Source organism: Hyla sarda, chromosome 11 (assembly GCF_029499605.1).
Source record: "Hyla sarda isolate aHylSar1 chromosome 11, aHylSar1.hap1, whole genome shotgun sequence".
Lineage (NCBI taxonomy): Eukaryota > Metazoa > Chordata > Amphibia > Anura > Hylidae > Hyla > Hyla sarda.
Window position 1 is genome coordinate 62,183,386 of NC_079199.1, and position 14,281 is coordinate 62,197,666.

Sequence of the window (14,281 nt, forward strand, 5' to 3'; positions counted from 1 at the left end):
GTAAACTGTCTTGTGTATATGAAATGTTTTTCCTGAGTCACTGAAATTCATATCTACAATTAGAGCTATCTACTGAGTTTTGGCATGAAGATCTTCACATCCACTTTCTTCCTTTGTAATTTAGCAGCATGTTTGCTTTACTTGGTGTCATTTTTGTTTTAGCTGTTCTTGAAGAAATCCCGGGAGTCTTTCTGTGTACTGTGTTTTAAGCTAATAATGCCTGCTGACATCCCTGATAAGCTTTCATGTCACTTAGAGCCTCACTTGTGCAGTGATGACTGAAACATATTACATTTTAATTGTTGCTCTTCAGATTCCCTGCTTTTTGCTTTTGTTCAGTTGTCATTGATAAAGAACAATCTATATTTCCCTTACCAAGAGCCTTTCAGATTCAAAGATCCAGTTTAGTCCTTCTTTTTAGTCCATATATTAAGCCTCGGTTTCCACTTGACAGTTTATTTGGAAAACTGCCACTGCAGTTTTTGAGCCAAAACCAGAAGTGGATCCATTGTGGACCTTTTTCCCATTCCTTTTGAATCCACTCTTAATTTTAGTTTAAAAAAATGCAGCGGCAGTTTTCCAAAAACAACTTCCAAGTCAAAACCCAGCCTTAGTGAGGAGGGTTGTATTATCATCACACTATAAAGCACTATATGGTATAACAATCCCATTTGTGTTCCCTGTGATCCTTGTGAAGAAATGTCCCTCGTCTTTTGATTAGTGAAGAACAAGTTTTAAACTTTTTGTTCACGGCGAACAAGTTTTCTGTTTATTGACAATTAAATTAGCCTCAAAACACACATTAGAACAATGCTGAAGAGCTCCAAAGCCCTATATTACACTGCAAGGATCATCTAGGAATGTATTCAAGTAGTTTTTTAAAGTGGTTTTACGGCTAAGTTAATGTCAAAGTTAGGGCAACATGCGGTAGCCCATGGTAACAGATACGAACAAATATATGAATGGACAGTACAGATCATCTTTGCACTGATTTTTTTTTTTTATACCTAAGCGGGTAACCAGGACAAAGGGGCATTCCTCTATGTTTAGAGGAAAGAAGGTTTCACCATCATCACAGACAGGGATTCTTTTCAGTAAGAGCAGTGAAACTATGGAACTGTCTATCACATTATGTTGTGATGTCTAACTCAATAAACAGGTTCAAGGGGTCAGGATGTTTTTCTGGAAAAATACAATATTACCTGCCACATAAAAGGTTGGTGTATAAAATGAGAATGCTTGGGCTGGTGGAAAATGTGTGCAAGTGGGTAATTGTCTTATTTATAGGAAAGAGGGTGATTCTTAATGGCACTTATTCTGATTGGGTGACTGTTACTAGTGGGGTACCACAGGGGTCAGTTTTGAGTCCTATTCTATTATATTCATTAATGATCTTGTCGAAGGATTGTATAGTAAAGTAGCAATCTTTGCAGATGATACTAAGCTCTTAAAAGTGGTTAACACAATAGAGGACTGTGCATTGTTACAAATGGATCTGGATAGGTTGGAGGTTTGGGCTGGGAATTTGCAGATAAGGTTCAACACTGATAAATGTAAGGTTATGCACATGGGGAGGAAAAATCCAGGCTGGGATTATGTATTATATGGTAGAACACTTGGGACGACCGACATGGAAAAGGACTTAGGAGTCTTAGTTAACAGTAAATTTAGCTGTAGTAACCATTGTCAGACAGCTGCTGCCAAGGCAAATAAAATCATGGGGTGCATTAATAGGAGAATAGATGCCCACGACAAGGAAATAATTCTACCACTGCACAAATCACTAGTCAGACCACACATGGAATACTGTGTACAGTACTGGGCAGCAGTATATAAAAAAGATATAATGGAGATGGAGAGGGTTCAAAGAAGGGCAACCAAAGTAATACGGGGAATGGGAGGACTACAGTACCCAGAAAGATTATCAGAATTAGGGTTATTTAGTTTAGAAAAAATGAAATGCCTGGATGCATTTTTGGAGAGCAATAAAATTACAGGTTATGGATACTAGATTTATATGTACCAGGGATGTATTCTGATTGAGATATTTGTAGTTGAGAAGGAATTTTTACCTCTAGTATGATGGTTTTTTGCCTTCCTCTGTATCAACTCAGCAGGGACTCATTAGGAATATAGGTTGAACTTGATGGACTCTGGTCTTTTTGCACCTTATGAACTATGTATGTTACTATGTTACAAGTTATGGATACTAAATGTATCTGTGTAGAATATTTATTTAGTGACTTATTCTGATCGACATATTGGGGTCGGGAAGGAATTTTTACTCTGTCATGAGGCAATTGACATCAGCCTCAAAGGGGTGTGTGTGTGGGGGGGGGGGGTGTGGGGGGGGATCAACATAGTAGAGTTTTAGGTTGAAAATGATGGACTTTTTTTTTAACCTTACAAACTATGTATCTATCATGGGCTTCTTGCTCCCCCTCAGCATAGCCACCATGATGCCTTGCAATCTCAACTACGCCTACCCCACCAGTCCTACTAGTGCTTTTCTCAGCATAGAGCAACACACTCCAAAGATTGACTGTGACACAACCTCCCTTGTGGCTAATGCTACTCTTCTGCTTAGCACTAGGGGGTGGAGCAAAGTCAGATATGATTGAACAGACCATATAGGACGGAAACTTCCACCACACCCTGTAACTGTAGGTTATGAGGAATCCACTGGCTGAACATGATATTGTCAGACTCTTTTTCTTTTCCTCCTCCTCAGAAGACCTTGAAGGAGTCAACCAGTCTACAGTGTGTGAGATGAGCTAAGATTGGCTAAGGCTGCACACAAACCCTCAGCACTCTAGACTGCATTTCCTGATTTTGGACTTCTGCCAGGCCAGCAGGAGTCCAAAGTCTGTGCAAGAGATTGGGTGAAATGGGCTCTGGACAAGTAGGGAGACACCTAGTGGCAGCTTTTTTTAAACACAAATAAAACATAGAAAACTTCATTTTTTTTTAACAAAGTATATTAGAAATATTTTTTATTTACCATAAGGAGTGCAATAGCAAAACATGTTTTAATGATAGTGCCCATTTAAACCCAAAAAATACACAAAAGAGAGTTGCATTCAAGCTCAACGCTTTTAACTGCATAGTTATGCTATACCCAGGTATAAACATGTTTGAGAAAATACACATAACTGACAGATGGCAATGCAATTTTCAATCTCAACACATTTAACTGCATAGTTATGTTAAACCCAGGTAGAAAAAATATATCTTCAATTATATCCAGAAAATACAAGTAATTGAGCCTTAGATGGCTATGCCGTATTCAAGCCCAACGGTTTTAACTGCATAGTTAAGTTACACCCAGGTAGAAGTACTATGTGCGATTAAACACAGAAAATGCACATAACTTGTCCTTGGATGCTGTGTTAATTGTTATTGCTTTTAACTGGATAGATATGTTATATCCAGGTAGTAATACTATGTTGAATTAAACCTATAAAATACACGTAACTGAGTCTAAGATGGCTCAATGCTCTCATCTTTCTCTCTCCAAAATGGCAACCACAATGCAGTTGATGGGGCTTTATTAGCCCCTAAAACCCATCCTTGTGTGGTGTCCTATTGATCTGGGAGCTGTATGACACATGAATGCTTGCATTGATTGGACAACCTGGAGTCATGTGATCAGTGATCCTAGTACTCCCTCCTTTCATTTAGGCACTATACGCCAAGTGTGCTTCATCCCTTTTGCTATTTTTACTGCCATTGCTACGTTTCTGTCAGCCGAACATGGCCATGTTTGAAAGGTTGAGCATCTCTAGTGCAAACTGCTTTTGTCAGATTGTGTAACACAATGTAACGAATTGTGCCACGAATTCTGCCTACATCATAATCTGTGGCCCACTGCACCAAGATAAACCTGCAAACCAGAAAAAGGGGCATGTCCTCACATCCCGATCTATTTACTACTGAATCCACACAAAATCCTGTGAATATATGGCTTAAAATTTGCACCAAGAAAAAACTGGTCAGAACTTTTCAGACCTGTGTGTCCTGATAGTAAATAGAGTGAAATCATGCAGGTCTGAAAAAAACATTCTAACACTCTTAGTAAATCAGGACCAGTTACAAAAATATCAAACGCATTTGTTTTCATACCATAGACACCTATTCCGAATGAACTCTGCACACATAAAACTTGTTGCTGTCTGGGTTGTTTTCACAGGGGATTTATAGGATATCTTTTTTGACTTAGGTTATCAATAAATATGGAGACTTATATGGAGCTGACAGAATTGCTGAACTCCTGGGACTTGACAAAAATGCCTTGGACTTTAGCCCTGTGGAAAAGACCAAAATAGAAGAGGGATCACTGGTGTCATGGTAAGTTCTGTCATACAGAACCTTTATCTGAAGAATCAATTGTCTATCTCTATGGAAATAAAAGTGCCTCAGTGTCTTTAAACGGAAACTCCGGTGGAGAATTTTTTTTTTTTAAACCAACTGGTGTAAGAAAGTTAAACAGATTTGTAAATCACTTCTATTTAAAAATCGTAACCCTTCTAGTACTTATCAGCTGCTGTAAGCTACAGATATACCACAGAGAAAGTTGTAAAGTTCTTTCCAGCCTGACAACAATGCTCTCTGCTGACACTTCTGTCCATGTCAGGAACTCTCCAGAGCAGAAAAGGATTTCTATGGGGATTTGTTTCTAATCTGGACAGTTCCTGACACAGACCACTGTTGTCAGACAGAAAATAAATTCACAAATTTATCTGTAGTATACAACAGCTGATAAGTACTGGAAGGATTAAGATTTTTAATAGAAGTAATTTACAAATCTGTTTAACTTCCTGGCACCAGTTGATTTGTGCCATAAAGTTTCACTTTAAATTGTATTGTGGTGTTCGTCCATGCTTTACCCCACTTGACTCACAAATCATTATTAGTCATCAGTTGAATGCAGTGGAACAAGCAACTATAGTCCCTCATCCATATTGGCTGCTGTCAAAGTCCATCCTGCTTACTATGTACATATACCTTTAATTTACATATAGTCATTAGCCTTGGGATCAGACACATTTAAACGGTTTGCATAATGTTGACCTTAAGGTGACATTCTAGAAAGAAATCTCCATATCATTTAAAAGTGAACTTTTCATCTGTTGAAGTATGCTGGCTTTTATTCTTTCGCTGTCTTCTGCAGTGATCATAATGATTACAGACATCAAGGAAGACTCCTAATTATGAATACCTGTAAGAAAATACTGAAGGCGTATAATGGGAAAAAATCTGCTATTATTTAACAATGCAGAAGACAGCAGAATCTATTCTAATCTATTCTATATTTCAATTTTTTTATTTGTATTTAATACCACAGCAAAAACTGAGGTAGTCCTATGTACAGTAAATGCTTCATACACTTAAATGTGGTGAGCCACGGGGTGTCATTTGAGGTGTAAGGTGCAGATGTTTTACCCGGGGGCAGATGGTATGTTTGTGATGCCAGGGCGTGATTTAACCTTAAACCCTTAGGAATGGATTTTTGCAAATCTGACTGCTATCACTTTAAGCATTAATAACTCTGGGATGCTTTTACTTATAAATTTGATTCCGAGACAAATTCTACTTTCTGTTAGGGGTAAATTTACGTTGATTCTTGCATCATTTCTTGGTGAAAAATGTGAAAATTACAGGAAAAATTTGAACATTTTGCATTTTTCTACCTTTGAAGCACTCTGCTTGCAAGAAAAAGGGACATGTCAAATAAATTACATATTGATTCACACATACAATGGCTCAGATTTATCAAACTGTGTGAGAGAAAAAATAGAGGCATTTCCCCCCAGCAACCAGTCACAGCTCAGCTAACTAGCTCTGGTAAAGTGAAAGCTGAGCTGTGATTTGCTGCTTTCTGAAAATCACTCTATTTTTCCTCTCACACAGTTTGGTAAATCTGGGCCAATATGTCTACTTTATGTTTGCATCATAAAGTTGACAAGTCTTTACTTTTTGAAGACATCAGAGGGTTTCAAATTATAGCAGCGATTGGGGGTATTTATGTTGGAAATCCCCTATAATGGACCCTATTATGAAAACTGCACCCCTCAAAGTATTCAAAATGACATTCAGAAAGTTTGTTAACATTTTTTACAAGGGGTAAAAGGTAAAAAGGCCCCCAAAACTTATAATTCATTTTCTCTTGAGTAAGGAAATACCTCATATGTGGATGTAAAGTGCTCTGTGGGTGCACTAGGGGGCTAAGAAGGGAAGGAGCGACAGAGGCATTTTGGAGAGCAAATTTTGCTGAAATGGTTTTCGGGGCATGTCACCTTTAGGAAGCCCCATGATACTAGAACAGTAAAAATAAAAAAAAGGGGTATAGTGAGCCTTCACACCCCACAGGTGATTGATGAACTTTCGTTAAAAATGAAAATGTGAAAATGAAAAATTAGATTTTTAACACTAAAATGCTGGTGTTACCTCAAACATTTCCTTTTCACAAGGAGTAATAGGAGAAAATGCCCCCAAAAATTTGTGGCCCCATTTCTCTCGAGTAAGGAAATACCTCATTTGTAAAGTGCTCTGTGGGTGCACTAGAGGGCTCAGAAGGGGAGGAGCGACATTGGGCTTTTGGAGAGCGAATTTTAATAAAATGGTTTTTGGGGGGCATGTCGCATTTAGGAAGCCCCCTGATGCCAGAACAGTAAAAAAACAAACCCACATGGTATACTCTTTTGGAAACTACACACCTCAAGGAACGTAACAAGGGGTACAGTGAGCCTTAACACACCATAGGTGATTGACGTATAAAAAATAAAATACATTTTCATTTTCACATGGGGTAATATGAGAAAACGCCCCCAAAAATTTGTAACCCCATATATGGAAATACCCCATACGTGGATGTAAAGTGCTCTGCGGGCGAACTACAATGCTCAGAAGAGAAGGAACACCATTGGGCTTTTGGAGAGAGAATATGGTTGGAATGGGAGTCGGGGGCCATGTGCGTTTACAAAGCCCCCATGGTGCCAGAACAGTAGACCCCCCCCCCCCACAAGTGACCCCATTTTGGAAACTACACCCCTCACAGAATTTAATAAGGGGTGCAGTGAGCATTTACAGCCCACTGGCGTTTGACAGAACAGTAGGCTGTGCAATTGAGAAATTACATTTTTCATTTTTACGGACGACTGTTCAAAAAATCTGTCAGACACCTGTGGGGGCATAAATGCTCACTGTACCCCTTATTACATTCTGTGAGGGGTGTAGTTTCCAAAATGGGGTCACATGTGGGGGGGTCTGCTGTTCTGGCACCATGGGAGCTTTGTGAATGCACATGGCCTTCAATTCCAGCCTAATTCTCTCTCCAAAAGCCCAATGGTGCTCCATTGCTTCTGAGCATTGTAGTTCGCCCGCAGAGTACTTTACATCCACATATGGGGTATTTCCATACGCAGAAGAAATGGTGTTACAAATTGTGGGAGGCTTTTTTTTCCCCCTATTATCCCTTGTGAAAATGAAAAATTTGGGGTAAAACCAGCATTTCAGGGGAAAAAAACACATTTTAAATTTTCATGTCCAACTTTAACAAAGATTTGTCAAAGACCTGTGGGGTGTTAAGGCTCACTATAACCCTTGTTACATTCTGTGAGGGGTGTAGTTTCTAAAATGGGGGGTCACATGTGGGTTTTTTTTTGTGTTTATGTCGGAACCGCTGTAACGATCAGGTACCTCACCAATTTAGGCCTCAAATGTACATGGCGCTCTCACTCTTGAGCCATGTAGTTCGCCTGCAGAGCATTTTACGTCCACATATGGGGTATTTCCGTACAAAATTTTGGGTGTCTTTTTCTCCTTTTACCTCTTGTGAAAATGAAAAGTATGGGGCAACACCAGCATGTTAGTGTAACATTTTTTATTTTTTTTACACTAACATGCTGGTATAGCCCCCAACTTTACCTTTTCATAAGAGGTAAAAGGAGAAAAATCCCCCCAAAATTTGTAACACAATTTTTCCCGAGTACCCCATATGTGACACTTAACTGTTGCCTTCAAATACGACAGGGCTCTGAAGTGAGGGAACGCCATACGCATTTGAGGCCTAAATGAGGAATTTGCAATAGGCGCAGACCCGGTTACAAGGATGGTGCTTGTCTCCACCAAAACCCAAACAGGGTGCCTCCAGCTGTTGCAAGACTCCCAGCCTGCCAGGACAGTCAATGGCTGTCTGGCAATACTGGGAGTTGTTATTTTGCAACAGCTGGATGCTCCATTTAGCAAACACTGCCGTGTGAGACATTTTTCATTTTTATTGGGGGGCGGGGGGGGACGGGACGTGTAAGAGTGTGTATGTAGTGTTTTACTTTTTTTATGTGTTAGTGTAGTGTAGTGTAGTGTTTTTAGGGTACATTCACACAGGTAGGAGTTCACAGTGAGTTTTCCGCTGAGAGTTTGAGCTGCGGCATAAAATTTGTAGAGGGAAACCCACTGTAAACCCCCAACCGTGTGATTGCTCCCAGTACATTCTCATGGGAGGGGGGGCGTGCCCCAAACCTTCAGCTGGTGCAAAACTACAACCCCTAGAATGCACTGACAGACCGTAGATGCTGGGAGTTGTAGTTTTGCAGCAGCTCTACAGCTGGTGGGTAACCACTAAGTTAAGAAGTTAGAAGCTCAGTGATTCCAACCCGTGTGCCTCCAGCTGTTGCAGAACTACAACTCCCAGCATGTACGGTCTGTGAGTGCATTCTGGGAGTTGTAGTTTTGCAACAGCTGGAGGCACAAGGGTTGGAATCACTGAGTTAGGAAACAAACTCTAGCTCAATGTTTCCCAACCAGTGTGCCTACAGCTGTTGCAAAACTACAATTCCAAACATGCCCAGACAGTCAGGATGCTGGGCGGTGTAGTTCTGCAATATCTGGACCTTCATATGTTGCAGAACTACAATTCCCAGCATTCCTGGACAGTCTGGGCATGCTTGGAGTGTCTGGGCATGCTTGGAATTGTAGTTCTGCAACAACTGGGAAAGAACAGTTTGGAGACCGCTAAGTAGTGATCTCCAAACTGTAGCCCTCCAGATGTTGCAAAACTACAACTCCAAGCATGCCCAGACTGTCCAGACATTCTGGGAGTTGTAGTTCTGCAACATATGAAGGGCCAGATATTGCAGAACTACACGCCCAGCATCCCTGACTGTCTGGGCATGCTGGGAATTGTAGTTTTGCAATATCTGGAGGGCTACAGTTTGGAGAAAACCGTATAGTGTTCTCTTAACAGTGCCACTTTAGATGTTGCAAAGCTACAACTCCCAGCATGCCCAGACAGTCAGTGCATGCTGAAAGTTGTAGTTTTGCAACTTCTGGAGGACCACAGTTTAGAGACCACTACAGCCTTTGGCTGTCTGGGCATGCTGAGAGTTGTAGTTTTGCAAATTTTAGAAGGCCACAGTGATGACTACTTACCGGGCGATCTTCACTGCAGCCTCCTCCACCGCCGCACTTTCCGGCCGCACTCCTACTGCCGCCGTCGCTGCTCCATGCCGCCGCTGCTCCATGCTGCCGCCCCTGGTCCGGAAAGCTGCCCGATGCTCCCCCACCGCACGTGTTTCCCCCCCCCCCCCCGGTCTGCCCCGACTTCGATTGGTGGGCAGAGCGGGGGCAATGAACTTTAAGCCCCCGCCCCAACTGCGATTGGGGCGGGGGCTTAAAGGCAGTGGCAGGTGATAGGAGGATGTGCCACCCCTGCCTCCTTTAGGATGGCCGGAGCTATCTCTGACAGATCTGATCATTCTTATTTTCTGGGTGATCGGGTCACCAGTGGCCCGATTGGCCCGGAATCAATGCAAATCGCCGGTCTGAATTGACTATCGATTTGTGGCGATCGTCGACATGGGAGGGTTTCAGGCATTGCCATGGTATGCCTGCCTATAGATATCTGCAGTCATCCTGGTCCGGTCTTCGCCCAGCGGGGACCGAAATTCCCACGTGTGTACAGGTATGCCCTCCGTCCCCAACAGGTTAATCACCCGAAGGTAGCACCGCTAGCCCTAGGTTAGGCAGGAGAAAATAATAATAGTCCAAGGCCAGGTTAAGGTTAACGGTAGCTTTTACTGAGGTAGACTGATGGTACAGTCTATACAGTTCGGCCAGGATTCCAGAGAGGTGACCAGTAACACAGGGGACCTTGCAGCTTGCTGGGACTTGCAGTGACTTGACAGACTATAGGTGCAGGCCACGCTGACTACAATTGACTTGACCTGACTGAAGATGATGACAGATGATAAAGATGACTTTACTTACTGACCTGTGGCTGCAATTTAGGTTGAGGCCTCCAGATGTGCTGGACACTGACCCTGAGACGTCTGGACTGGACCTCAGCAGAAAGAGAACAGGAAAAGAGAAGAGTGATTGCAGCTCCTCCCTTCTTTATAAAGGGGGACTGTGCAAGGAGCCCATTGGCTACCTGTGGGTCACTTGGTAACCTGGTGCTCTCTGGGTAACAAACATATGACTTAAACATGTGACAAACATTATCATGTGACCAACGTCAAAGGTCCTTTACACTTAATATACACTTAATATACAACCTATTCCCATTATGGGGGAACTGCAGGAGAGCCCTGAGGACGTACAGAGACTCAACCTGACAAGACTGTAGAAGCATATCCTGTACAGGGACACCGCAAACCCCCCAACTTGAGTAAAGTCGCCCTCGACATCTGTCCTGGAAGGCTTAAGGAGCAAAATGGCCTTATAAAATGGCCAACCTTATAGTTGACTACGAATAGGACTATGACATGCATAGTATGACATATGACTATGCATATTATGACATTTGACTATGCATATTTTTAAATATGACTAGAACATAACACTGGTGGATTCGGTTGCGGGGGGCTTTCTGCCCAATGCCTTGGCTACTGGGGTCCCTTGGCATTACACACTTCTCCCCAGAGCACTAGTTATATTAACATTTCTTACATAACAAAAGACACTTGTTACCTTTGACTTTTGACATTTGAATGGACTGTGATGTAGTGAGTGCTACAGCCCTAACGTACATTAGATATGTGTACATGACTTTATGTGTACTTATGGACTATGTGTAGTACACAACTTTAATCTGTATTAAACCTTGACTGTTCATGATGTTGGTCCTTGTATCTTGCGGGTAACTGACTCTGGGTAGAATGTTGGGATCTTCGCAGCACCACCTCTTGAGATTCAGGAACACTTCCCTCTTCAAGAGCTCTTGGCACGACTGGAGTGATAGAGGCCTCTTGAAGATCCATTTCCAGAGTTGGAGCTGGTTCTGGACTATCTGGATTCGGGCTGGCTGGCTGAGATACTGGAGACCTGGAAACAGGAGTGGAGACTGGTGCCAATTGTGACAAGACTTGAGCTGGTGAGATTACTAGAGTTGGTTGCACAGGCCCCTGAGATGGCATGGCACCAAAGATTGCAGGTTGGCTGCGAGAGAACATGAGGACATCCAGGATTGATGGATCCCCTCTCCAGGCACGTACTCCCTTGCAGGTTTGAAAGCTGCTGGAGGAGGTACAGAAGGTATGGGCAGGTCTTCTTTAGAACATAACTTTATTGGGTTACGGTGGATGACTTGTGGCTCATACCCTGGTTTCTGGATTGAGTACACATCTGAGTCTGGGTAGGGTACGGCCGTCACCGTGTAGGGCTCCGTTTCCCAGATGGAGTCCAATTTGTGGGTCCTCAGGAACTTCCGCATCCAGACCTTGTCGCCTTACTGGAGGGGTTTGGTGGAGGTATGATGGATGTTGTCTTGCTGTTGCCTTTGCTGAGCCTTGCCACTCTTTTGCTTCCTGGATCCTTCTTTGGTGGTCAAAGACCCACTCCATAGAAGCTTGTGGAGAGTTATTGAAGGGAGATTGTAGTCCAGACGTCCAGTCTTTTGGCAGTTGCCCGTGTCGACCCATCAGCAAGTAGAAAGTGGTGTATCCAGTAGAACAGTCTTTTGGCAGCTGCCCGTGTCCACCCATCATCAAGTAGAACGGGGTGTTCTAGTGGATACACCCCATTCTACTTGATGATGGGTCGACACGGGCAGCTGCCAAAAGACCGGACGTTTGAACTACAAGCTCCCTTTAACAACTCTCCACAAGCTTATTATAAATTTCCAGCAATTCAGATAACAACTGGGGCCACTCTTCGTGCTTTGACACTGATGCTGCTCACAGCATGTGGATAAAAACTTGATTTATGCGCTCACAGAGCCCGTTCCCTTGAGGGTGGTAAGCAGTAGTCCAGAGTTTCTTGCAGGTATGAAACTGACATAGCTCCTGAAAGAGTTGGGCCTTGAAGGCTGTTCCTCGGTCCGTTAGGACAGACTCCGGACACCCAAGGATTTTCACCCGAGTATAACATCTTGGCCGTGGTTTTGGCTGTGAGGTCTTTGATTGGCACTACGATAACCCACTTGGAGTAGTGATCCACCATGGTGAGAGCACAAGTGTACCCAGACCGGTTAGGAGACAATTTGACATGGTCTAGCATGACCAACTGGGTAGGCCATTCACTCTGGATGGAATGAAGGGGTTCTCTTGCGTCTTTGTGCCCATTCTTGGAGACGTTGCAGACGGCACACTCGCTGCACAGTTTCTCGATGTCACTCTGCGTCCCAATCCAGTAGAACCTTTGTCTGACAGTAGCCTCGGTCTTGTGGACCCCAAATTGTCCAGACTGATCATGGTATGCATTGAGGGCCATTGCCGAATCTCTTTGGGGAACCAGGAATCTGATGAAGTCGATCAGCAGAAACTGGATCCAAAGAGTTTCAGGACAATAATCCTTTGTGCACAAACAGTCGTTTCCTCTGTCGTCACAGACGTTTCAACTTGTAGTCACATTTGGCCCGGTGTAGACGGGTTGGTACCTTTTTCATCAGAAGGTAGTCCAGCAGATCCCCCATGGCTCAACTTTCATCTTGTAGAGTCTTCCAGGTGTATAGTTCTTCTTGGACCTTCTAGGACCGGGGTTCACCCTCTTCAAGGGTGGTCACAGTATTCTGACTCACGAACTTCTGATAAAAAGGGGGCATTTCCACATCTTCCCACCTGTCTTCGACAGGTGGTTCTTCGCCGGGGGTCATTCGAGATAGTACATTGGCGTTGACATTGGACTTGCCACTTTTGTACTTGATGGTGAAGTTGTAGTTGGCCAGTGCATTGACTGGCATAGGTTATCACTCGCTATTGCCCTTCTTGGACTTGGGACAGGACAGCTCCCAGACCTTCAAAGCTGGCCTCAGTATACAACCAGAACGGCTGACTGTAGTCTGGATACGCCAGGATGGGTGGTTCTGTCAACAGGTGTTTAAGAGCTTGGTACTCGGTTTCTTGCCCTTCGGTCCATTCAACAGGTAGTCTTCCAATTCTCCTTTTCCGTACCCCGTAAGAGAGCTGTGAGGGGTTCTGCAATCAGGGCGAAGTGGGCGGCAGTAGCCGGAAAATCCCAGGAAGCTCCTGACATCTTTCACTGTGCGCGGGGTAGGCCAGTCCTTGACAATCTCTATCTTCTCAGGATTAGGTTGGACTCCCTCGGCATTGACAACATGATCTAGGTAATGTACAGTCATGGCCGTAAATGTTGCCCCCCCCCCCCCCCTGAAATTTTTCTAACAGAAAAGGATTACAGTAACACTTGTTTTGCTATACACATGTTTTTTCCCTTTGTGTGTATTGGAACTAAACCAAAAAAGGAGGTAAAAAGCAAATTGGACATAATGTCACAGCAAACTCCAAAAATAGTCTGGACAAAATTATTAGCACCCTTAAATTAATATTTTGGTTGCACACCCTGAAATCAGTGACTTCCTATAATCACTTATTATATCAATAAGCTTCTTACACCTCTCAGCCGGAATATTGGACCACTCTTCCTTTACAAACTGCTCCAGGTCTCTCTTATTGGAAGGGTGCCTTTTCCCAACAGCAATTTTAAGATCTCTCCACAGGTGTTCAATGGGATTTAGATCTGGACTCATTGCTGGCCACTTCAAACTCTCCAGCGCTATGTTGCCATCCATTTCTGGGTGCTTTCTGATGTATGTTTGGGTTCATTGTCCTGCTGGAACACCCAAGATCTGGGACGCATACCCAGATTTCTGACACTGGGCTGTACAGTGCGACCCAAAATCTGTTGGTAATTCTCAGATTTCATGATGCCTTGCACACATACAAGGCACCCAGTGCCAGAGGCAGCAAAACAACCCAAAAACATCATAGTACCTACAGTGAAATATGGTGGAGGTGCAGTGTTCTTTGCTTTGTAGGCCTCATTC

At 43.2% G+C, this 14,281-nt stretch overlaps 1 protein-coding gene across 9 annotated transcripts in view; it reads left to right on the forward strand.

Annotated features, from left to right (window-relative positions):
- Nucleotides 1-14,281, forward strand: part of RYR3 (ryanodine receptor 3) — a 991,818-nt gene that overhangs the window by 948,036 nt on the left and 29,501 nt on the right. For all 9 annotated transcript variants that reach the window (XM_056545312.1, XM_056545313.1, XM_056545314.1 and 6 more), the window contains one exon: nucleotides 4,220-4,347. In XM_056545312.1, the coding sequence (XP_056401287.1) occupies nucleotides 4,220-4,347 (128 nt within the window). The remainder of the gene's footprint in view (nucleotides 1-4,219; nucleotides 4,348-14,281) is intronic.